At 40.5% G+C, this 23,764-nt stretch overlaps 1 protein-coding gene across 1 annotated transcript in view; it reads left to right on the top strand.

Annotated features, from left to right (window-relative positions):
• Positions 1–23,764, top strand: part of LOC133607877 (excitatory amino acid transporter 5-like) — a 195,030-nt gene that overhangs the window by 9,880 nt on the left and 161,386 nt on the right. The window contains exon 2 of the mRNA XM_061962909.2: positions 18,468–18,547. Coding sequence (XP_061818893.1) covers positions 18,468–18,547 — 80 coding nt within the window. The remainder of the gene's footprint in view (positions 1–18,467; positions 18,548–23,764) is intronic.

Here is a 23,764-nt window from a genome sequence, read left to right as displayed (position 1 = left end):
GCGTTGACCCTGGATCTCAGGAAACAGAGTGGACCGACACCAGCGGATGACATGGCACCCCAAACCATCACCCAACCATGCAAATTGTGCATTTCCTTTGGAAATCGAGGTCCCAGAGTCTGGAGGAAGACAGGAGAGGCACAGGATCCACGTTGCCTGAAGTCTAGTGTAAAGTTTCCACCAACCGTTAAGTGCAAATTTAAATGAAACCGGTTTTCGAAAATAGCCTTTATACCGTATGTTATTGTTGTGCAACAACAACAACTTCAGCTGTCGAACGTTATTCAGTAAAAATTCAACGGGTTCAACATTAGCATGGACGGTATAGCCAAGTTGTGGTTAAGAAGGTGGATTTTTGTTCCTTATATTTACCAGAAACGAAGTGATCCGAACACACGACTTTTTGGGGGACTCCAGTGAGAACCGTCCTCGTTTTCCCGGTGTAAAGCTGCGAGCCATTTGTCTCGTCTCTGTGGGCTTTTAGCACGCTTTGGCAGAACAAAATACGACCTTTGTTTTCCCTGTTTCCAGTTGTGGTTTGCCCAACCAAAAACAACACAGTTTTTTGGCATTTTGGAGGCAGAATGACGGGTTTAATCAGCGCAGGTCGACAGGTTAAAGAGTAATGGCGACGGTTTGTTTTCAACGCCAGTCAGGTTGCTATGGCTCGAAGAACCCGTATGTAGCTCAGTTGCCCGGATGTCGGCCCTGCCCTATAAGGCTCTTTCAACATTTTGGGTTGCCGACCCCTGCCCTAACCCGAGAGCTTGTTTATATTTGTTGAGGGGTCAGTTGATCAGGTCCATTGTTTAGATTTTGGAGAACAGTGCAAAAAGAGGCGACAATAAAGTTCAATAAGACAGGATGAGACAAAGAGGCAAGCAGGGCAGACACGGAGAGAGGGGAGGGAGTGTGACCGTCTTTGCCTAGAGCCAAGAGAAGAAAAAGAGGAAACAACATGACATTTCATCCTGCTTCCTCCCTGTGCCAATCACACCGAATGTTTGCTGGAGGTCCGAAATGCCGCAGGCGCAAATTTGCCAGCTACGTTTCCATACCTGCCAACTACTCCGGTTTTCCCGTAATTAGTACGGTTTTCATCAACCTATTCCGGGTTACGGTTGCAGTGATAAAAAATACGGTTTTTCATTAATTTTAAAAAAAAGAGGGTGAAAACTACGCGAATTGCACCTTGTGCAGACAAGATTGTTCGATCGGACACGGAGGAATTAGCGATGTAAAAGACCACGTTGGGACAAAAAAACACAAGTCTAATGCCGTTGCTAGCGATACAAGTGGAAAACTTTCAACGTTTTTCGTCGCCCAAACAGATTCTTTGGATGTGATAAATGCCAAAGTTTTATTTACGGAGGCAATAATTGAGCATGGACTTCCAATCGCACTGGCTGATCACAGGGGACAGTTAAATGTTTGTAATGCAAACTTTAAAAATCATTACGCGGTGATCGCGGTCCCAAAAATAAACTTTTCTTGCATGATAATGTCCAGAAAAACTCACTTTATATTACTATAGAGTCCTTTTAACGAATGAGTTTGATGGTTTATCACAAACCTTAAATGAAAGAAGTCCTTTGTTCTCCTGCACCATGCATGCACTTTGGCCTTGCTTCGTGTTTGGTGCGCAATCCTGTCGGCTGTATTTCACAGCACGTCTTTGACAACTTGATGTGGCATAAAACATTTAAAACAAAGGGGTTATAGGAACAATCACTTTCAGTGTTTTATGCCACTTCAAGTTGTCAAAGACGGTATGCTGGTGCCCGACTGCCACAAGTGGAACAAACATTTGAAACAAAGGGGTTATAGGAACAATCACTTTCAGTGTTTTATGCCACTTCAAGTAAACTTATCATAAAGTTACCATATCATTTTTGCAGTATGATCAATCTGATAGAATACATTTGGATTTTAGCCACAAAAAGGTAATGACACCAATGTTATCTATTGGAATTGTTTAGTACTGTTATACTGTTAAAAGTGTTTATACTATTTATGCTTTCAAGTCCAAGTTGAAGAAATCTTGTTAAATGTTGACAGCATAACTACCAAAATACAGAAGTATGTCCTTAATATTTTTGCAGTGCTATTTCTGTTGAAAAGTTCAAATGATTACATTAGAGATGTGATGTGCCACTTTTCAAGTGTCTGATGGCTTCAATTAATTTTCATTAATTTTTCATATTTTGAATTCTTTTGAAAGGCTTACAAAAAAACTACATTTGAATTGTAATTCCATGCTATTGACAGGACTATTAATTTTAATGAAGTTAGCTTACCATGTTTACAGTATGATAATTGTGATAGAAATGTGAATTTTAGGCACAGAATATTTTTTACAATTGAACAAGGCAGTAGATTATACAAGCTTGGACAGAAAGTTAATAATGACACCAATTTTTTTTTTAATGGAATTGTTTAGTACTGTTTTACCATTTGTTTACTGTAAAAAGTGTTTATACTTTCAATGAACAAATTGAAGTCTTGTGAAAGGTTGACAGGATAACTGGCATTAACTGTCAAAATAATTTCAAACTATTGAAGTTAGCTTACAGAATAAACATGTCAATCAACCCATATGATTTTTGCTGTAATATTTTTGTTTTGAAAAGTCACTGTGACTGATAGAAAAGTGATGGTTTTAGCAACATTTTAACCTGTCTGAATGCTAATAATCATTTTGCGTCGGGGGACGAAGCCCTGAACCCTCCACCAGGACTTTGTCCTGGACCTACCGGGGCCTCCGGCCCCTGGACCCTGGCTACTAGGTTTTTCTGATTTCAAAAGTTGGCAGGTATGCGTTTCCATCAGTCCAGGGCAGCTGTGGCTACAAATGGAGCTTATTATTAATGTGTGAATTAGTTTATTATTCTTCGGTCAATGGTCAACAAAATAAACAAACAGTTATACTTTCATAGATTGAAAATGAAAAAGTTGCAGACCGAAAAGGGTTTATGCAGAAGTTGAACACGTATTGCGCCTAACCATACTTGCCAACCTTGAGACCTCCGATTTCGGGAGGTGGGGGTGGGGGCGTGGTAGGGCGTGGTTAAGAGGGGAGGAGTATATTGACAGTAGAGATGCGCGGTTTGCGGGCACAACCGCGGAGTCCGCGGATTATCCGCGGATCGGGCGGATGAAATTTAAAAAAATTAGATTTTATCCGCGGGTCGGGTCGGGCGGTTGAAATAAAAAAAAATTAGATTTTAAATAGATTCAGGCGGGTGGCAGTTAAACCAATTGGGAAATATATATACATAGTTAAATGTTGTTACCCACATACGAAAAACGAGCAGGCACCTGCTGCATATGCCACAACAGAAGAAAAAAAAAAAAGAGATGGACACTTTTACGGAGCGGAGAAGGGACGCCTCGCCGGGGTCCGGGACCGAGGCCCCTTCCCCCGAGAGGGCCCCACCGGGAGCCGTAGCTGAGGCGATCCGCGAGAAGGGCCCGACGCACGTCCAGGGTCACCACCGCACCGACACCCCGCCTCGTCTGCCTTCGCCGCGGCCGGCGTCACGCGCAGCAGGTAAGCAGCTTACCTGCCCGCCACCCCCGTGGCCGGGGGCTCGTAACAGGGGTCACTCCGCGCGCTCCGCCCGCGCAGCTTACCTGCCCGCCACCCCTGTTGCCGGGGGCGCGTAACAGGGGTCACTCCGCGCGCAGTGCGCTCACGAAAGGGGTGGGGCTCACCCTGGTTGATATAGACAGCAGCTGGACGGTGGCCATGGAAGTTGGAACCCGCTAAGGAGTGTGTAACAACCCACCTGCCGAATCAACTAGCCCTGAAAATGGATGGCGCTGGAGCGTCGGGCCCAGACCCGGCCGTCGCCGGCAGCGAGACGCGCTTGGAGGTGCGCTCAGCGCGGCTCCCATATGATTGCGCACTGGTGTGCGTCTGGGTCGTGACAGCGTGGCACGCGAATGTCTGTGCTGCATTGGATCAGTCTCCTTTCTTTAACAGGCAAAAGCTTTATAACCTCACTAATGCCTTGCATCGTCTATATTAGATATATAACAACGGGCGGGTGCGGGCGGGTGCGGTTCTGATCAAATGTTGCATCGGGTGGATGGCGGATGGTTGACGACTTTCTGATGCGGTTGCGGATGAAATAATTGCCTATCCGCGCATCTCTAATTGACAGCTAGAATACACCAAGTCAAGTATTTAATATATATATATATATATATATATATATATATATATATATATATATATATATATACATCTTGAAAATATCCAAATAAAACTGTGTTTAGATAATTGATACTTCAAACTTGCATAAATAAATATTAAGGAATATAACATAACTTGGCTTCTGAGAGCTTCAAAATGTAATGAATAAAATGCTAAAGTTGTTGATAAACAAGCAATTATTTTAATAATTAAATATGGTCATTTTAAATGAATTATTATGATAATTTAAAATTAATTATTTCAAATATGTTTATTTTAATGTATAATTCAAATGGCTGGATGTAAAAAGGAGTCAGAAAAAATACAAATAAAAATACAATTAATTTTGATGTTTTTAGCAAAATATAGTAAAAATTTATTTATTTATTTATTTTTTTTAAATTAATAAATATATAGATTTTTAGGTAAGATAAACATAATAATACAATTCATCTCGTCTGGAGGATTTAGTTCTTGTCACCCTGTTGTCCTCCCGTCGTGAAAAAAGGCTGTCCTCACTCACTGGAGGGGGCGCGGCCTCCAGCTCCGGTTGAAAATCGGGAGATTTTCGGGAGAATATTTGTCCTGGGAGGTTTTCGGGAGAGGCGCTGAATTTCGGGAGTCTGCCGGAAAATTCGGGAGGGTTGGCAAGTATGCGCCTAATCCTATAAACAATGTCAAGTACAAGATGAACTTCCGAAAATTACGAAATGTCCTTTGTACGACATATTATAAATACACATTATACACAACATAAACACAGATCAATTACAAACCCCGTTTCCATATGAGTTGGGAAATTGTAGATGTAAATATAAACGGAATACAATGATTTGCAAATCATTTTCAACCCATATTCAGTTGAATATGCTACAAAGACAACATATTTGATGTTCAAACTGATAAACATTTTATTTTTTTTTGCAAATAATCATTAACTTTGGAAATTGATGCCAGCAACACGTGACAAAGAAGTTGGGAAAGGTGGCAATAAATACTGATAAAGTTGAGGAATGCTCATCAAACACTTATTTGGAACATCCCACAGGTGAGCAGGCAAATTGGGAACAGGTGGGTGCCATGATTGGGTTTAAAAGTAGATTCCATGAAATGCTCAGTCATTCACAAACAACGATGGGGCGAGGGTCACCACTTTGTCAAAAAATAGTTGAACAGTTTAAGAAAAACCTTTCTCAACCAGCTATTGCAAGGAATTTAGGGATTTCACCATCTACGGTCCGTAATATCATCAAAGGGTTCAGAGAATCTGGAGAAATCACTGCACGTAAGCAGCAACGCCCGTGACCTTCGATCCCTCAGGCTGTACTGCATCAACAAGCGACATCAGTGTGTAAAGGATATCACCACATGGGCTCAGGAACACTTCAGAAACCCACTGTCAGTAACTACAGTTGGTCGCTACATCTGTAAGTGCAAGTTAAAACTCTTCTATGCAAGGCGAAAATTGTTTATCAACAACACCCGGAAACGCCGTCGGCTTCGCTGGGCCTGAGCTCATCTAAGATGGACTGATACAAAGTGGAAAAGTGGTCTGACAAATTGTTTTTGGAAACTGTGGACGTCGTGTCGTCCGGACCAAAGAGGAAAAGAACCATCCGGATTGTTATAGGCGCAAAGTGTAAAAGCCAGCATGTGTGATGGTATGGGGGTGTATTAGTGCCCAAGACATGGGTAACTTACACATCTGTGAAGGCGCCATTAATGCTTGAAAGGTATATAACATATGTTGCCATCCAAGCAACGTTACCATGGACGCCCCTGCTTATTTCAGCAAGACAATGCCAAGCCACGTGTTACATCAACGTGGCTTCATAGTAAAAGAGTGCGGGTACTTTCCTGGCCCGCCTGCAGTCCAGACCTGTCTCCCATTGAAAATGTGTGGCGCATTATGAAGCCCAAAATAGCACAACGGAGACCCCCGGACTGTTGAACAACTTAAGCTGTACATCAAGCAAGAATGGGAAAGAATTCCACCTGAGAAGCTTCAAAAAATGTGTCTCCTCAGTTCCCAAACGTAACCATACTGTCCGGACTATAGAGTGCACTATATAAGCCGCACCCACAAAATTGTAGGGAAGAAACCATTTTTCCATGTATTAGCCGCAGATATATACGTTATTTGCACAGAAATATTCTGTAAATGTCTATTTACATACCTTAAATGTGTCTGTAGCACGGCAGTAAAACGGCACATCAAACAAAACAGAAGTCATCGTCGTGGATCCACAATCTGCGGAAGTTAGCTCTCCAATCAGCTAAACAAACTCAATATCTCCACGGTGATGTTTTGGTGAATTTACTAAGGAATTTGTGAAACTGAAACAATACAAAACACAGACACTCGTAAACGCGTCAGCGTATTACCTAATGCTAACGACGCTAGCTTGATGACATTACGATAGCACGTACAAATGTGCATGACAACACTCCGACATATGTCAAACATGGGACGGTTTAGTAACTAAGAACTGTTTTAGTTATATTGTAAAACTGATGAATGAAGAATCCATACGAGCAGTAAAGCTATGGACGGCTAGAAGAGGGAACGCCAATTGTACTTCCGGTTGAAAGCACACTGAATGGAAGGACACTGCAGCACCTTAAGTGAGGAAACTCGTCCAAAAGATGGTGCCAGTGCACAATACATGTTTTTTTTTTTAGGTTTTTTTTAAAGCTATTTGCATGATGGCCGTCAGCGATGAAAAGTCCGTAAATTAGCTGCACCGGTTCATAACTCGCAGGGTTCAAAGTGTAGGGAAAAAGGAAAATTCTAGGAATTGTTCAACTGATTCGAAAAATTGCAACACCAACCCGTTTATATAAGTTTGCACAATTGTGCCAGTATCAATACTTTCAAAAATTCCAGGTTTTCCCCAAATTCCCAACTTTCCAGGAAATTGAAAGTTCTACAATACCCCAAATTCTCAAAATCTTGCACCATTTTTGACCTTATTCAGACCGTTCTACTATCCACACTACTTACCGAAGATATCAAAATCAAAACATGTTTTCCGTTTTTCCAATTTTTCAGGTTCAGGTTAAAAAAAATCCCAGGATTCCTGGTTTTCCAAAGCCCTATTTTTACCTTTTGTTCTTGAGTTTTCACAGTCCACATCTTTGAACCAATTCCAACCATTCCACCATCAAAACATCAAACGGTATTATTTTCCCCCCCGAAATTCCAGGAATTCCGAAGTACCCATCAATACTGTTACTACGTCAACATTGTTCAACCGATTCCAAACATTGCAACACCAACCCATTGATATCATTTCGCATAATTGTGGTACTATCAATATTTTCAAACATTTCCGGTTTTCCCCAAATTCCTAACTTTTCAGGAAATTCCCATTCAAGTAAATGGACATATTCAAAGTTCTACAATGCCCAAAATTCTCAAAATATTCCCAGGATTCCTGGTTTTCCAAAGCCCTATTTTCACCTTTTGTTCTCGAGTTTTCACAGTCCACATATTTGAACCAATTCCAACCATTCCACCATCAAAACATCAAACGGTATTATTTTTTCCCCGGAAATTCCAGGAATTCCGAAGTACCAATTCTGTTTCAATACTGTTACTACGTCAACATTGTTCAACCGATTCCAAACATTGCAACACCAACCCATTGATATCATTTCGCATAAATGTGGGAGTATCAATATTTTCAAAAATTTCCGGTTTTCCCCAAATTCCCAACTTTCCAGGAAATTGAAAGTTCTACAATACCCCAAATACTCAAAATCTTGCACCATTTTTGACCTTATTCAGACCGTTCTACTATCCACACTACTTACCGAAGATATCAAAATCAAAACATGTTTTCCATTTCCCAATTTTTCAGGTTCAGGTTAAAAAAATTCCCAGGATTCCTGGTTTTCCAAAGCCCTATTTTCACCTTTTGTTCTCGAGTTTTCACAGTCCACATCTTTGAACCAATTCCAACCATTCCACCATCAAAACATCAAACGGTATTATTTTTTCCCCGGAAATTCCAGGAATTTCGAAGTACCAATTCTGTTTCAATACTGTTACTACGTCAACATTGTTCAACCAATTCCAAACATTGCAACACCAACCCATTTATATCATTTCGCATAATTGTGGTCGTATCAATATTTTCAAAAATTTCCGGTTTTCTCCAAATTCCCAACTTTCCAGGAAATTGAAAGTTCTACAATACCCCAAATTCTCAAAATCTTGCACCATTTTTGACCTTATTCAGACCGTTCTACTATCCACACTACTTACCGAAGATATCAAAATCAAAACATGTTTTCCGTTTTTCCAATTTTTCAGGTTCAGGTTAAAAAAAATCCTAGAATTCCTGGTTTTCCAAAGCCCTATTTATTATTTTTCTCCCGAAATTCCAGGAATTCCAAAGTACCAATTCTGTTTCAATACTGTTACTATGTCAACATTGTTCAACCGATTCGAAAAATTGCAACACCAACCTATTGATATAATTTCGCATAATTGTGCCAGTATCAATACTTTCAAAAATTCCAGGTTTTCCCCAAATTCCCAACTTTCCAGGAAATTGAAAGTTCTACAATACCCCAAATTCTCAAAATCTTGCACCATTTTTGACCTTATTCAGACCGTTCTACTATCCACACTACTTACCAAAGATATCAAAATCAAAACATGTTTTCGGTTTTTCCAATTTTTCAGGTTCAGGTTAAAAAAAATCCCAGGATTCCTGGTTTTCCAAAGCCCTATTTATTATTTTTCTCCCGAAATTCCAGGAATTCCGAAGTACCAATTCTGTTTCAATACTGTTACTATGTCAACATTGTTCAACCGATTCGAAAAATTGCAACACCAACCCATTTATATAAGTTCGCACAATTGTGCCAGTATCAATACTTTCAAAAATTCCAGGTTTTCCCCAAATTCCCAACTTTCCAGGAAATTGAAAGTTCTACAATACCCCAAATTCTCAAAATCTTGCACCATTTTTGACCTTATTCAGACCGTTCTACTATCCACACTACTTACCGAAGATATCAAAATCAAAACATGTTTTCCATTTCCCAATTTTTCAGGTTCAGGTTAAAAAAATTCCCAGGATTCCTGGTTTTCCAAAGCCCTATTTTCACCTTTTGTTCTCGAGTTTTCACAGTCCACATCTTTGAACCAATTCCAACCATTCCACCATCAAAACATCAAACGGTATTATTTTTTCCCCGGAAATTCCAGGAATTCCGAAGTACCAATTCTGTTTCAATACTGTTACTATGTCAACATTGTTCAACCGATTCGAAAAATTTCAACACCAACCCATTTATATAAGTTCGCACAATTGTGCCAGTATCAATACTTTCAAAAATTCCAGGTTTTCCCCAAATTCCCAACTTTCCAGGAAATTGAAAGTTCTACAATACCCCAAATCCTCAAAATCTTGCACCATTTTTGACCTTATTCAGACCTGTCTACTATCCACACTACTTAACAAAGATATCAAAATCAAAACATGTTTTCCATTTTTCCAATTTTTCAGGTTCAGGTTAAAAAAATTCCCAGGATTCCTGGTTTTCCAAAGCCCTATTTTCACCTTTTGTTCTTGAGTTTTCACAGTCCACATCTTTGAACCAATTCCAACCATTCCACCATCAAAACATCAAACGGTATTATTTTTGTCCCGAAATTCCAGGAATTCCGAAGTACCAATTCTGTTTCAATACTGTTACTACGTCAACATTGTTCAACCGATTCGAAACATTGCAACACCAACCCATTGATATCATTTCGCATAAATGTGGGAGTATAAATATTTTCAAAAATTTCCGGTTTTCCCCAAATTCCCAACTTTCCAGGAAATTGAAAGTTCTACAATACCCCAAATTCTCAAAATCTTGCACCATTTTTGACCTTATTCAGACCTGTCTACTATCCACACTACTTACCGAAGATATCAAAATCAAAACATGTTTTCCGTTTTTCCAATTTTTCAGGTTCAGGTTAAAAAAAATCCCAGAATTCCTGGTTTTCCAAAGCCCTATTTTCACCTTTTGTTCTCGAGTTTTCACAGTCCACATCTTTGGACCAATTCCAACCATTCCACCATCAAAACATCAAACGGTATTATTTTTTTCCCCCGAAATTCCAGGAATTCCGAAGTACCAATTCTGTTTCAATACTGTTACTACGTCAACATTGTTCAACCGATTCCAAACATTGCAACACCAACCCATTGATATAATTTCGCATAAATGTGGTAGTATCAATATTTTCAAAAATTTCCGGTTTTCCCCAAATTCCCAACTTTCCAGGAAATTGAAAGTTCTACAATACCCCAAATTCTCAAAATCTTGCACCATTTTTGACCTTATTCAGACCGTTCTACTATCCACACTACTTACCGAAGATATCAAAATCAAAACATGTTTTCCATTTCCCAATTTTTCAGGTTCAGGTTAAAAAAATTCCCAGGATTCCTGGTTTTCCAAAGCCCTATTTTCACCTTTTGTTCTCGAGTTTTCACAGTCCACATCTTTGAACCAATTCCAACCATTCCACCATCAAAACATCAAACGGTATTATTTTTTCCCCGGAAATTCCAGGAATTCCGAAGTACCAATTCTGTTTCAATACTGTTATTACGTCAACATTGTTCAACCGATTCGAAACATTGCAACACCAACCCATTGATATCATTTCGCATAAATGTGGGAGTATCAATATTTTCAAAAATTTCCGTTTTTCCCCAAATTCCCAACTTTCCAGGAAATTGAAAGTTCTACAATACCCCAAATTCTCAAAATCTTGCACCATTTTTGACCTTATTCAGACCGTTCTACTATCCACACTACTTACCGAAGATATCAAAATCAAAACATGTTTTCCATTTCCCAATTTTTCAGGTTCAGGTTAAAAAAATTCCCAGGATTCCTGGTTTTCCAAAGCCCTATTTTCACCTTTTGTTCTCGAGTTTTCACAGTCCACATCTTTGAACCAATTCCAACCATTCCACCATCAAAACATCAAACAGTATTATTTTTTCCCCGGAAATTCCAGGAATTCCGAAGTACCAATTCTGTTTCAATACTGTTACTACGTCAACATTGTTCAACCGATTAGAAACATTGCAACACCAACCCATTGATATTATTTCGCATAATTGTGGTCGTATCAATATTTTCAAAAATTCCAGGTTTTCCCCAAATTCCCAACTTTCCAGGAAATTGAAAGTTCTACAATACCTCAAATTCTCAAAATCTTGCACCATTTTTGACCTTGTTCAGACCGTTCTACTATCCACACTACTTACCGAAGATATCAAAATCAAAACATGTTTTCCATTTCCCAATTTTTCAGGTTCAGGTTCAAAAAAATCCCAGGATTCCTGGTTTTCCAAAGCCCTATTTCCACCTTTTGTTCTCGAGTTTTCACAGTCCACATCTTTGAACCAATTCCAACCATTCCACCATCAAAACATCAAACGGTATTATTTTTCCCCCCGAAATTCCAGGAATTCCGAAGTACCAATTCTGTTTCAATACTGTTACTACGTCAACATTGTTCAACCGATTCGAAAAATTGCAACACCAACCCATTTATATAAGTTCACACAATTGTGCCAGTATCAATACTTTCAAAAATTCCAAGTTTTACCCAAATTCCCAACTTTCAGGAAATTCCCATTCAAATGAATAGCCATATTCAAAGTTCTACAATACCCAAAATTCTCAAAATCTTGCACCATTTTTGACCTTATTCAGACCTGTCTACTCTCCACACTACTTACTGAAGATATCAAAATCAAAACATGTTTTCCGTTTTTCCAATTTTTCAGGTTCAGGTTAAAAAAAATCCCAGAATTCCTGGTTTTCCAAAGCCCTATTTTCACCTTTTGTTCTCGAGTTTTCACAGTCCACATCTTTGAACCAATTCCAACCATTCCACCATCAAAACATCAAACGGTATTATTTTTCCCCCCGAAATTCCAGGAATTCCGAAGTACCAATTCTGTTTCAATACTGTTACTACGTCAACATTGTTCAACCGATTCCAAACATTGCAACACCAACCCATTGATATCATTTCGCATGATTGTGGTCGTATCAATATTTTCAAAAATTTCCGGTTTTCCCCAAATTCCCAACTGTCCAGGAAATTGAAAGTTCTACAATACCCCAAATCCTCAAAATCTTGCACCATTTTTGACCTTATTCAGACCTGTCTACTATCCACACTACTTACCAAAGATATAAAAATCAAAACATGTTTTCCGTTTTTCCAATTTTTCAGGTTCAGGTTAAAAAAAATCCCAGGATTCCTGGTTTTCCAAAGCCCTATTTATTATTTTTCTCCCGAAATTCCAGGAATTCCGAAGTACCAATTCTGTTCCAATAATGTTACTATGTCAACATTGTTCAACCGATTCGAAACATTGCAACACCAACCCATTTATATAAGTTCGCACAATTGTGCCAGTATCAATACTTTCAAAAATTCCAGGTTTTACCCAAATTCCCAACTTTCCAGGAAATTTCCATTCAAATGAATGGCCATATTCAAAGTTCTACAATACCCCAAATTCTCAAAATCTTGCACCATTTTTGACCTTATTCAGACCGTTCTACTATCCACACTACTTACCGAAGATATCAAAATCAAAACATGTTTTCCGTTTTTCCAATTTTTCAGGTTCAGGTTAAAAAAAATCCCAGGATTCCTGGTTTTCCAAAGCTCTATTTTCACCTTTTGTTCTCGAGTTTTCACAGTCCACATCTTTGGACCAATTCCAACCATTCCACCATCAAAACATCAAACGGTATTATTTTTTCCCCCGAAATTCCAGGAATTCCGAAATACCAATTCTGTTTCAATACTGTTACTACGTCAACATTGTTCAACCGATTCCAAACATTGCAACACCAACCCATTGATATCATTTCGCATGATTGTGGGAGTATCAATATTTTCAAAAATTTCCGGTTTTCCCCAAATTCCCAACTTTCCAGGAAATTGAAAGTTCTACAATACCCCAAATTCTCAAAATCTTGCACCATTTTTGACCTTGTTCAGACCGTTCTACTATCCACACTACTTACCGAAGATATCAAAATCAAAACATGTTTTCCATTTCCCAATTTTTCAGGTTCAGGTTAAAAAAATTCCCAGGATTCCTGGTTTTCCAAAGCCCTATTTTCACCTTTTGTTCTTGAGTTCTCACAGTCCACATCTTTGAACCAATTCCAACCATTCCACCATCAAAACATCAAACGGTATTATTTTTTCCCCGGGAAATTCCAGGAATTCCGAAGTACCAATTCTGTTTCAATACTGTTACTACGTCAACTTTGTTCAACCGATTCGAAATATTGCAACACCAACCCATTGATATCATTTCGCATAATTGTGGTACATACAGCAATGTTAATATTTGCTTACATGTCCTTTGGCAAGTTTCACTGCAATAAGGCGCTTTTGGTAGCCATCCACAAGCTTCTGCTTGAATTTTTTACCATTCCTCTTGACAAAATTGGAGCAGTTCAGCTAAATGTGTTGGTTTTCTGACATGGACTTGTTTCTTCAGCATTGTCCACACGTTTAAGTCAGGAATTTCTGAAGACCATTCTAAAACTTTAATTCTAGCCTGATTTAGCCATTCCTTTACCACTTTTGACGTGTGTTTGGGGTCATTGTCCTGTTGGAACACCCAACTGCGCCCAAGACCCAACCTCATGGCTGATGATTTTAGGTTGTCCTGAAGAATATGGAGGTAATCCTCCTTTTTCACTGTCCCATTTACTCTCTGTAAAGTACCAGGTCCATTGGCAGCAAAACAGGCCCAGAGCATAATACTACCACCACCATGCTCGACGTTAGGTTTGGTGTTCCTGGGATTAAAAGCCTCACCTTTTTTCCTCCAAACATATTGCTGGGTATTGTGGCCAAACAACTCAATTTTTGCTTCATCTGACCACAGAACTTTCCTCCAGAAGGTCTTATCTTTGTCCATGTGATGTCAGATAAATTGCAAATTCTAGTTCCAACTTGCCATTCTTAAAAATCCAGCATCCTGTGGATGTTGCAGAATCTTTGAACAAGATTGAATCAAAATATCTTATTTGAATAGATATTTTCTTAATTGTAATATTTTTAAACTGCCATACACACAATATCATGTTAAAATTAAGATAAGGATGCAAAGTCAATGACTAAAAATAAGTAAATAGCTACACGCCACAGACTTCTTGCACCCTCACTGTACTCCGTACTGTACCTTAGCCCTCGGAACGTTGCTTGCCTTGAAATGGCAAGTCAGTCGTTTCGCACATCAGCTTAAAGGGGAACATTATCACCAGACCTATGTAAGCGTCAATATATACCTTGATGTTGCAGAAAAAAGACCATATATTTTTTTAACCAATTTCCGAACTCTAAATGGGTGAATTTTGGCGAATTAAATGCCTTTCTATTATTCGCTCTCGGAGCGATGACGTCACGTTGTGACGTCACATCGGGAAGCAATCCGCCAGTTTCTCACTTTCGTCGGTGTGTTGTCGGAGGGTGTAACAACACGAACAGGGACGGATTCAAGTTGCACCAGTGGCCCAAAGATGCGAAAGTGGCAAGAAATTGGACGAAATTTGCTCAAAATACGAGGGTGTGGAAAAGCCGACGAAATGGTCAGTCGTTTGTTCCGCACACTTTACCGACGAAAGCTATGCTACGACAGAGATGGCAAGAATGTGTGGATATCCTGCGACACTCAAAGCAGATGCATTTCCAACGATAAAGTCAAAGAAATCTGCCGCCAGACCCCCATTGAATCTGCCGGAGTGTGTGAGCAATTCAGGGACAAAGGACCTCAGTAGCACGGCAAGCAATGGCGGCAGTTTGTTCCCGCAGACGAGCGAGCTAAACCCCCTATCGACCCTAGCTTCCCTGGCCTGCTGACATCAACTCCAAAACTGTACAGATCAGCTTTCAGGAAAAGAGAGCGGATGAGGGTATGTCTACAGAATATATTAATTGATGAAAACTTTATTCATTCCTCGCGGTTTTACGTAAATTATTATACATAAACTGTGTTTACCAATAATTTAGCTTAAAAACATTAATTTTTTTCAATCATTCGAGTACATTCGGGTAGTCTTGTGTAATGCAGTATTTTGTGTCTACTTAGGTATGGTTAACCTAAGTGCTGAAATCGTGGAAAAATATATGTTCTTAGCGTGCCTGAAATGGGCTGTCTGCACTCTCAAAGTGCATGTTGTTGCCAAATGTATTTCATATGCTGTAAACCTAGTTCATAGTTGTTAGTAATTATCTTGTCAGACAGTGTTAAGCCGCTGAAATCCGAGTTTGAATCCGAGCTAATGTCCTATACCTTGCTGTTCTATGCGCCATGTTTGTTTGTGTTGGTATCACTGTGTGACGTCACAGGAAAATGGACGGGTGTATATAACGATGGTTAAAATCAGGCACTTTGAAGCTTTTTTTAGGGATATTGCGTGATGGGTAAAATTTTGAAAAAAACTTCGAAAAATAAAATAAGCCACTGGGAACTGATTTGTAATGGTTTTAACCCTTCTGAAATTGTGATAATGTTCCCCTTTAATGTCTGCTCGCGGACAAACGAAAACCCTAATTTACGATTTGACTCCCTCAAATGGCCTTGACGCTGCAACAACAGGAGCAGGCTGTTCTGAAAACATCCCCCCCCCCCGAGGACTCCTCAATGATGGACGCTTTTGACCTACCTCCCTCCTCAACGACACCTGGAGTTGAACTTTTGCTTGCATGCAAAACGACCCCAGGCCTATGGACACTACATCAACACACCCAAGACAATGGGCATATACACACACACACACACCCTCCCCCACCCCACGTCTTCACCACCGCTTGATTCCCCTTCGGGGTGATGGACGGCTGGCAGCGCTTCATAGCAGCAGTCGACCTCCAGGGCCCCAACTCCCCGCCCTCTGTTGCGATTTGTCGTGATTATATGTAACATGTTTATGTGTGACGTTCCACGTCCCAAGAGCCAGCTTGGGACAGTTGGTGGACGCCGGCGGTAAGGGATGCCGTCAGGCTGAAGAAGGAGTCCTATTGGGTTCTTTTGGCTCATGGGACTCCCGAGGCAGCAGACAGGTACCGGCAGGCCAGGTGGTGTGCGGCTTCAGCGGTCGCGGAGGCAAAAACTCGGACATGGGAGGAGTTCGGGGAGGCCATGGAAAAAGACTTCCAGACGGCTTCGAAGCAATTCTGGACCACCATCCGCCGCCTCAGGAAGGGGAAGCAGTGCAGTGTCAACACCGCGTGTATGGTGGGGATGGTGCTCTGCTGACCTCGACTGCGGATGTTGTGGATCGGTGGAGGGAATACTTCGAAGACCTCCTCAATCCTACCAGCACGTCTTCCTATGAGGAAGCAGGGCCTGGGGAATCTGTGGTGGGCTCTCCTATTTCTAGGGCTGAGGTTGCCGAGGTAGTTAAAAAGCTCCTCGGTGGCAAGGCCCCGGGGGTGGATGAGATCCGCCCGGAGTTCCTTAAGGCTCTGGATGTTGTGGGGATGTCTTGGTTGACAAGACTCTGCAACATCGCGTGGACATCGGGGGCGGTACCTCTGGATTGGCAGACCGGGGTGGTGGTTCCTCTCTTTAAGAAGGGGAACCTGAGGTTGTGTTCCAACTATGGTGGGATCACACTCCTCAGCCTTCCCGGTAAGGTCTGTTCAGGTGTACTGGAGAGGAGACTACGCCGGATAGTCGAACCTCGGATTCAGGAGGAACAGTGTGGTTTTCGTCCTGGTCGTGGAACTGTGGACCAGTTCTATACTCTCGGCAGGGTCCTTGAGGGTGCATGGGAGTTTGCCCAACCAGTCTACATGTGCTTTGTGGACTTGGAGAAGGCATTCGACCGTGTACCCCGGGAAGTCCTGTGGGGAGTGCTCAGAGAGTATGGGGTAACGGACTGTCTTATTGTGGCAGTTCGCTCCCTGTATAATCAGTGTCAGAGCTTGGTCCGCATTGCCGGCAGTAAGTCGGACACGTTTCCAGTGAGGGTTGGACCCCGCCAAGGCTGCCCCTTGTCACCGATTCTGTTCATAACCTTTATGGACAGAATTTCTAGGAGCAGTCAGGGCGTTGAGGGGATCTGGTTTGGTGGCTGCAGGATTAGGTCTCTGCTATTTGCAGATGATGTGGTCCTGATGGCTTCCTCCGGCCAAGATCTTCAGCTCTCACTGGATCGGTTCGCAGCCGAGTGTGAAGCGACTGGGATGAGAATCAGCACCTCCAAGTCCGAGTCCATGGTTCTCTCCCGGAAAAGGGTGGAGTGCCATCTCCGGGTTGGGGAGGAGATCTTGCCCCAAGTGGAGGAGTTCAAGTACCTCGGAGTCTTGTTCACGAGTGGGGGAAGAGTGGATCGTGAGATCGACAGGCGGATCGGTGCGGCATCTTCAGTAATGCGGACGCTGTATCGATCCGTTGTGGTGAAGAAGGAGCTGAGCCGGAAGGCAAAGCTCTCAATTTACCGGTCGATCTACGTTCCCATCCTCACCTATGGTCATGAGCTTTGGGTTATGACCGAAAGGACAAGATCACGGGTACAAGCGGCCGAAATGAGTTTCCTCCGCCGGGTGGCAGGGCTCTCCCTTAGAGATAGGGTGAGAAGCTCTGTCATCCGGGAGGAGCTCAAAGTAAAACCGCTGCTCCTCCACATCGAGAGGAGCCAGATGAGGTGGTTCGGGCATCTGGTCAGGATGCCACCCGAACGCCTCCCTAGGAAGGTGTTTCGGGCACGTCCGACCGGTAGGAGGCCACGGGGAAGACCCAGGACACGCTGGGAAGACTATCTCTCCCGGCTGGCCTGGGAACGCCTCGGGATCCCCCGGGAGGAGCTGGACGAAGTGGCTGGGGAGAGGGAAGTCTGGGCTTCCCTGCTTAAGCTGCTGCCCCCGCGACGCGACCTCGGATAAGCGGAAGAAGATGGATGGATGGATGGATGGATGGATGGATGTTTATGTGTGCATAGACTAAGCCCCCTTAGGAGCCCAGTCGAGATTGTATTTTTTTACTCATCTTCTTCCCCAGCGTTTTACCCTTTTCCCACCTTTTACGGGGAGCCTCGTGGCGACCCATCAGCGTTCCTGTGCTGTAACCCTGCACACTGTTTGTCTAATCTTGAACGGTTTTGTGCTGAAAACATAGTTTCGTTGTACTCGGGCCATGACAATAAAGTCCTATCCTACAAGTGCTAAAGTGCTAACGTTACCGTGTCCTTCTTGCAGGAGGTGAAGTACTTCCAGTTTCCCGGAGAGCTGCTCATGAGGATGTTGAAGATGCTCATATTGCCGCTGGTCGTTTCCAGGTAGGAGCAACACATCCTCTACACCAGTGACTGTCATCGTGAAGAATAAACAAAACAATAACATTAAATAAATGTCCAGTGAAGTGTTAGAAATGCATTTTCTGTAGAATTGAATCCCTTTTCAACATTCTCTTCTCCGTCCGTGTTCTTCACGTTCCTACCTGGGGCGTTTTTCTATGCTTTAGAACATGCGGCACACAACCGTACTATAAACCGGAACGTTATACGACGGAATCCACATTTCAGCACGCCAAAAGGTGCACCCTGGGAGACCCTGGCACTAACTGGGAGCGGAATGATCCGAATGCGAGAAAATGCATAGCGCAAGGAATTGTTTAGGATAATGTATGTCATTAACAGGAAAACTTGTGAATGAGGTTGAGTGTTGTTTATATGGTCACAAATTGTGAATTACTTTTGGTTCTAATAGTATATCTAATTAAATAATTAATTTTAATAATTACATTTTTTTTTTTACTCAATTCCTTTTTTTTCCCTGGGTGACCCTGGCACTAACTGTGACTGGAATGATCCAGTGGTGAGAAAATGCATAGTGCAAGGAATTGTTTTAAGATAATGTGTGTCATTAACAGGAAAACAGTTCAAAAGGTAACTCAAATTGTGAATGAGATTGAGTGTTGTTTATATGGTCACAAATTGTGAATTACTTTTGGTTCTAATAGTATATCTAATTAAATAATTAATTTTAATAATTTAATTTTTTTTACTTAATTCCTTTTTTTTCCTGGGTGACCCTGGCACTAACTGTGACTGGAATGATCCGGTGGCGAGTAAATGCATAGTGGAAGGAATTGTTTAAGATAACGTGTGTCATTAACAGGAAAACAGTGCAAAAAGTAACTCAAATTGTGAATGAGGTTGAGTGTTGTTTATATGTTAACAAATTGTGAATTACTTTTGGTTCTAATAGTATATCTAATTAAATAATTCATTTTAATAATTTTTTTTTTTTTACTTAATTCCTTTTTTTCCCTGGGTGACCCTGGCACTAACTGTGACTGGAATGATCCAGGGGTGAGAAAATGCATAGTGGAAGGAATTGTTTAAGATAATGTGTGTCATTAACAGGAAAACAGTGCAAAAAGTAACTCAAATTGTGAATGAGGTTGAGTGTTGTTTATATGGTCACAAATTGTGAATTACTTTTGGTTCTAATAGTATATCTAATTAAATAATTCATTTTAATAATTTAATTTTTTTTACTTAATTCCTTTTTTTTCCTGGGTGACCCTGGCACTAACTGTGACTGGAATGATCCAGAGGTGAGAAAATGCATAATGCAAGGAATTGTTTAGGATAATGTGTGTCATTAACAGGAAAACAGTGCAAAAAGTAACTCAAATTGTGAATGAGGTTGAGTGTTGTTTATATGTTCACAAATTGTGAATTACTTTTGGTTCAAATAGTATATCTAATTAAATAATTCATTTTAATAATTTAATTTTTTTTACTTAATTCCTTTTTTTTCCTGGGTGACCCTGGCACTAACTGTGACTGGAATGATCCAGTGGTGAGGAAATGCATAGTGCAAGGAATTGTTTAGGATAATGTGTGTCATTAACAGGAAAACAGTGCAAAAAGTAACTCAAATTGTGAATGAGGTTGAGTGTTGTTTATATGTTCACAAATTGTGAATTACTTTTGGTTCTAATAGTATATCTAATTAAATAATTCATTTTAATAATTTAATTTTTTTTTACTTAATTCCTTTTTTTCCCTGGGAGACCCTGGCACTAACTGTGACTGGAATGATCCGGATGCGAGAAAATGCATAGCACAAGGAATTGTTTAGGATAATGTGTGTCATTAACAGGAAAACAGTGCAAAAAGTAACTCAAATTGTGAATGAGATTGAGTGTTGTTTATATGGTCACAAATTGTGAATTACTTTTGGTTCTAATAGTATATCTAATTAAATAATTCATTTTAATATATATATTTATTTTTTACTTAATTCCTTTTTTTTCCTGGGTGACCCTGGCACTAACTGTGACTGGAATGATCCAGTGGTGAGGAAATGCATAGTGCAAGGAATTGTTTAAGATAATGTGTGTCATTAACAAGAAAACAGTGCAAAAAGTAACTCAAATTGTGAATGAGATTGAGTGTTGTTTATATGGTCACAAATTGTGAATTACTTTTGGTTCTAATAGTATATCTAATTAAATAATTAATTTTAATAATTGAATTTTTTTTTTACTTAATTCCTTTTTTTCCCTGGGAGACCCTGGCACTAACTGTGACTGGAATGATCCAGTGGTGAGAAAATGCATAATGCAAGGAATTGTTTAAGATAACGTGTGTCATTAACAGGAAAACAGTGCAAAAAGTAACTCAAATTGTGAATGAGGTTGAGTGTTGTTTATATGTTCACAAATTGTGAATTACTTTTGGTTCTAATAGTATATCTAATTAAATAATTCATTTTAAGAATTGAATTTTTTTTACTTAATTCCTTTTTTTCCCTGGGACACCCTGGCACTAATTGTGACTGGAATGATCCGGATGCGAGGAAATGCATGGTGCAAGGAATTGTTTTCATATGGAAGATATGTTAATACTACGAAAAAACGAACGCCAGCCAACACTCTGACTTAAGCCTTTAAAGGGGAACTGCACTTTTTAGGGAATTTATGTAAGAAAAGAACACATATTTAAAAAAGAAAAAATTATGCATTCTAAACAGTAAATAATTAAGATCAAAATAGTTTTATTCTGCCTATAAAATCTCTATTAAGGTTTTTTATAGATGATGTAATGTAATGTAACGTAGTAACATTCCTAATAACATTTAATATTTACGTATTTTGATCATTTCGCTTTTTGTTCAACATCACTGATTACTACAGACTTCATAAGAGCCAACAAACATAATAAAACATCACTTACTGTACTCGGTCTGCTGTTATTAGGATGCCGACTGCTGAGATGTTCATATATTCCCATTTAGATGAAGAATGCCTCATAATCCTCGCAAAGAAAAGGGGGGTGGAACCAAGCGTCTTTTCGTGTCGTCTAAATTGGCTGTCAAAGTGTCACAACTTATCGGAATACGTCCTCAGCCTTCTACTATCCGGGTGAGAGGCATTAATTCGATAGATCTGGAATAAACAAGGCGGACCTTTATGAGGGACCGCAATGTCCCTTTGGGACAGAGGACCCTATTGAATTTGTAAGGCTTTATTATTATTATTATTCTTTATTATTATTATTATTATTATTATTATTATTTAATCCTATTAAAAGGTGTAATTTGACCCCTCAACCACTAGATACCGCCAGAGTACCAAACATTCATAATAGACCCTTGAATTGATTAACGTGGACCCCGACTTAAACAAGTTGAAAAACTTATTGGGGCGTTCCCATTGAGTGGTCAATTGTACGGAATATGTACTGTACTGTGCAATCTACTAATAAAAGTTTCAATCAATCAATCAAACCCGTCGTTGCTTTGACTCCGCCTACAATTTCAATGTAATAAAAACCATGTTGGTAAGTTGCGAGTGACATGAGAGTCGTGTGGGTGTGGTTACGAAAATATCGCATGTGCGCAAGAATGCTGCATAGTTTGTGTTTTTGCCATAAAAAAACATGGTGATCTTTGAGGAAAAGGACCTAAAACGTAAAAAATAAAAACTTTATATCGATATGAGGTCGGTAGGTCTTGAGTTCAAAACCCGGCCGAGTCATACCAAAAACTATAAAGATGGGACCCATTACCTCCGTGCTTGGCACTTGGCATCAAGGGTTGGAATTGGGGGTTAAATCACCAAAAAATGATTCCCGGGCGCGGCCACCGCTGCTGCTCACTGCTCCCCTCACCTGCCAGGGGGTGAGGGTGTTGGGTCAAATGCAGAGGATAATCTCACCACACCTAGTGTGTGTGTGACAATCATTGGTACTTTAACTTTAAATGTAAGTGTTGAAAGTAAAAAAAAAAAATTTACGTATGACTTATTTTTGGGACTTTTAAGGCTAAAACCCCTTCCGGGTCCCCGGGACCTATAATATTCACTACATTTGGGGGCTCCTCAAGGGTTGAACAAAGCCTTGAAGGTGGGTCTTCACATTGCACATTGAAATAACCTTCCCAAGTGCATTGTTCTGATCAATTGTCATAATCTAGTGTGATTTAAAAGGCGATATAGCACAGTATTTACTAGTAATCCCCATAAATACAACAAAGCAGTATTTTCTCCGATAGCATCTGACGAGATAGCGTTCATTTTTTTTTTCCATTTGAGACTCGAGACTTGACCTGGTGTAGGGACGAAAGACTTGAGATTTCACTTGGACTCATGCACAAAGACTCGAGACTTGACTTGATCTTGGGACGAAAGACTTGAGACTTGACTTAGACCCATTCACAAAGACTTAAGACTTGACTTGAACTCGTGCACAAAGACTTGACATGATCTTGGGAGGAAAGACTTGAGACTTGACTTGGACCCATGCAGAAAGACTTGAGACTTCACTTGGACGCATGCACAAAGACTTGAGACTTGACTTGGACTCATGCACAAAGACTGGAAATTTGACTTGGAATCGTACACAAAGACTGGAGACTTGACTTGGACTCATGCACAAAGACTTGATTTGGACTCGTGCACAAAAACTGGAAACGTGACTTGGACTCATGCACAAAGACTGGAGACTAGACTTGAACTCATGCACAAAGACTGGAGACTTTACTTGGACTCGTAAACAAAGACTGGAGACTTTACTTGGACTCGGGCACAAAGACTGCAGCCTTGACTTGGACTCATGCACAAAGACTTGAGACTGGACTTGGACTCGTGCACAAAGATTTGACTTGATCTTGGGAGGAAAGACTTGAGACTTGACTTGGACCCATGCAGAAAGACTTGAGACTTGACTTGGACGCATGCACAAAGACTTGAGACTTGACTTGGACTCGTGCACAAAGACTGGAAATTTGACTTGGAATCGTACACAAAGACTGGAGACTTGACTTGGACTCATGCACAAAGACTTGATTTGGACTTGTGCACAAAAACTGGAAACGTGACTTGGACTCATGCACACAGACTGGAGACTAGACTTGAACTCATGCACAAAGACTGGAGACTTGACTTGGACTTGTAAACAAAGACTGGAGACTTTACTTGGACTCGTGCACAAAGACTGCAGCCTTGACTTGGACTCATGCACAAAGACTTGAGACTGGACTTG

The sequence above is a fragment of the Nerophis lumbriciformis genome, linkage group LG09 (genome assembly GCF_033978685.3).
Source record: "Nerophis lumbriciformis linkage group LG09, RoL_Nlum_v2.1, whole genome shotgun sequence".
Lineage (NCBI taxonomy): Eukaryota > Metazoa > Chordata > Actinopteri > Syngnathiformes > Syngnathidae > Nerophis > Nerophis lumbriciformis.
This window is presented reverse-complemented; position numbering and strand designations above follow the sequence as displayed.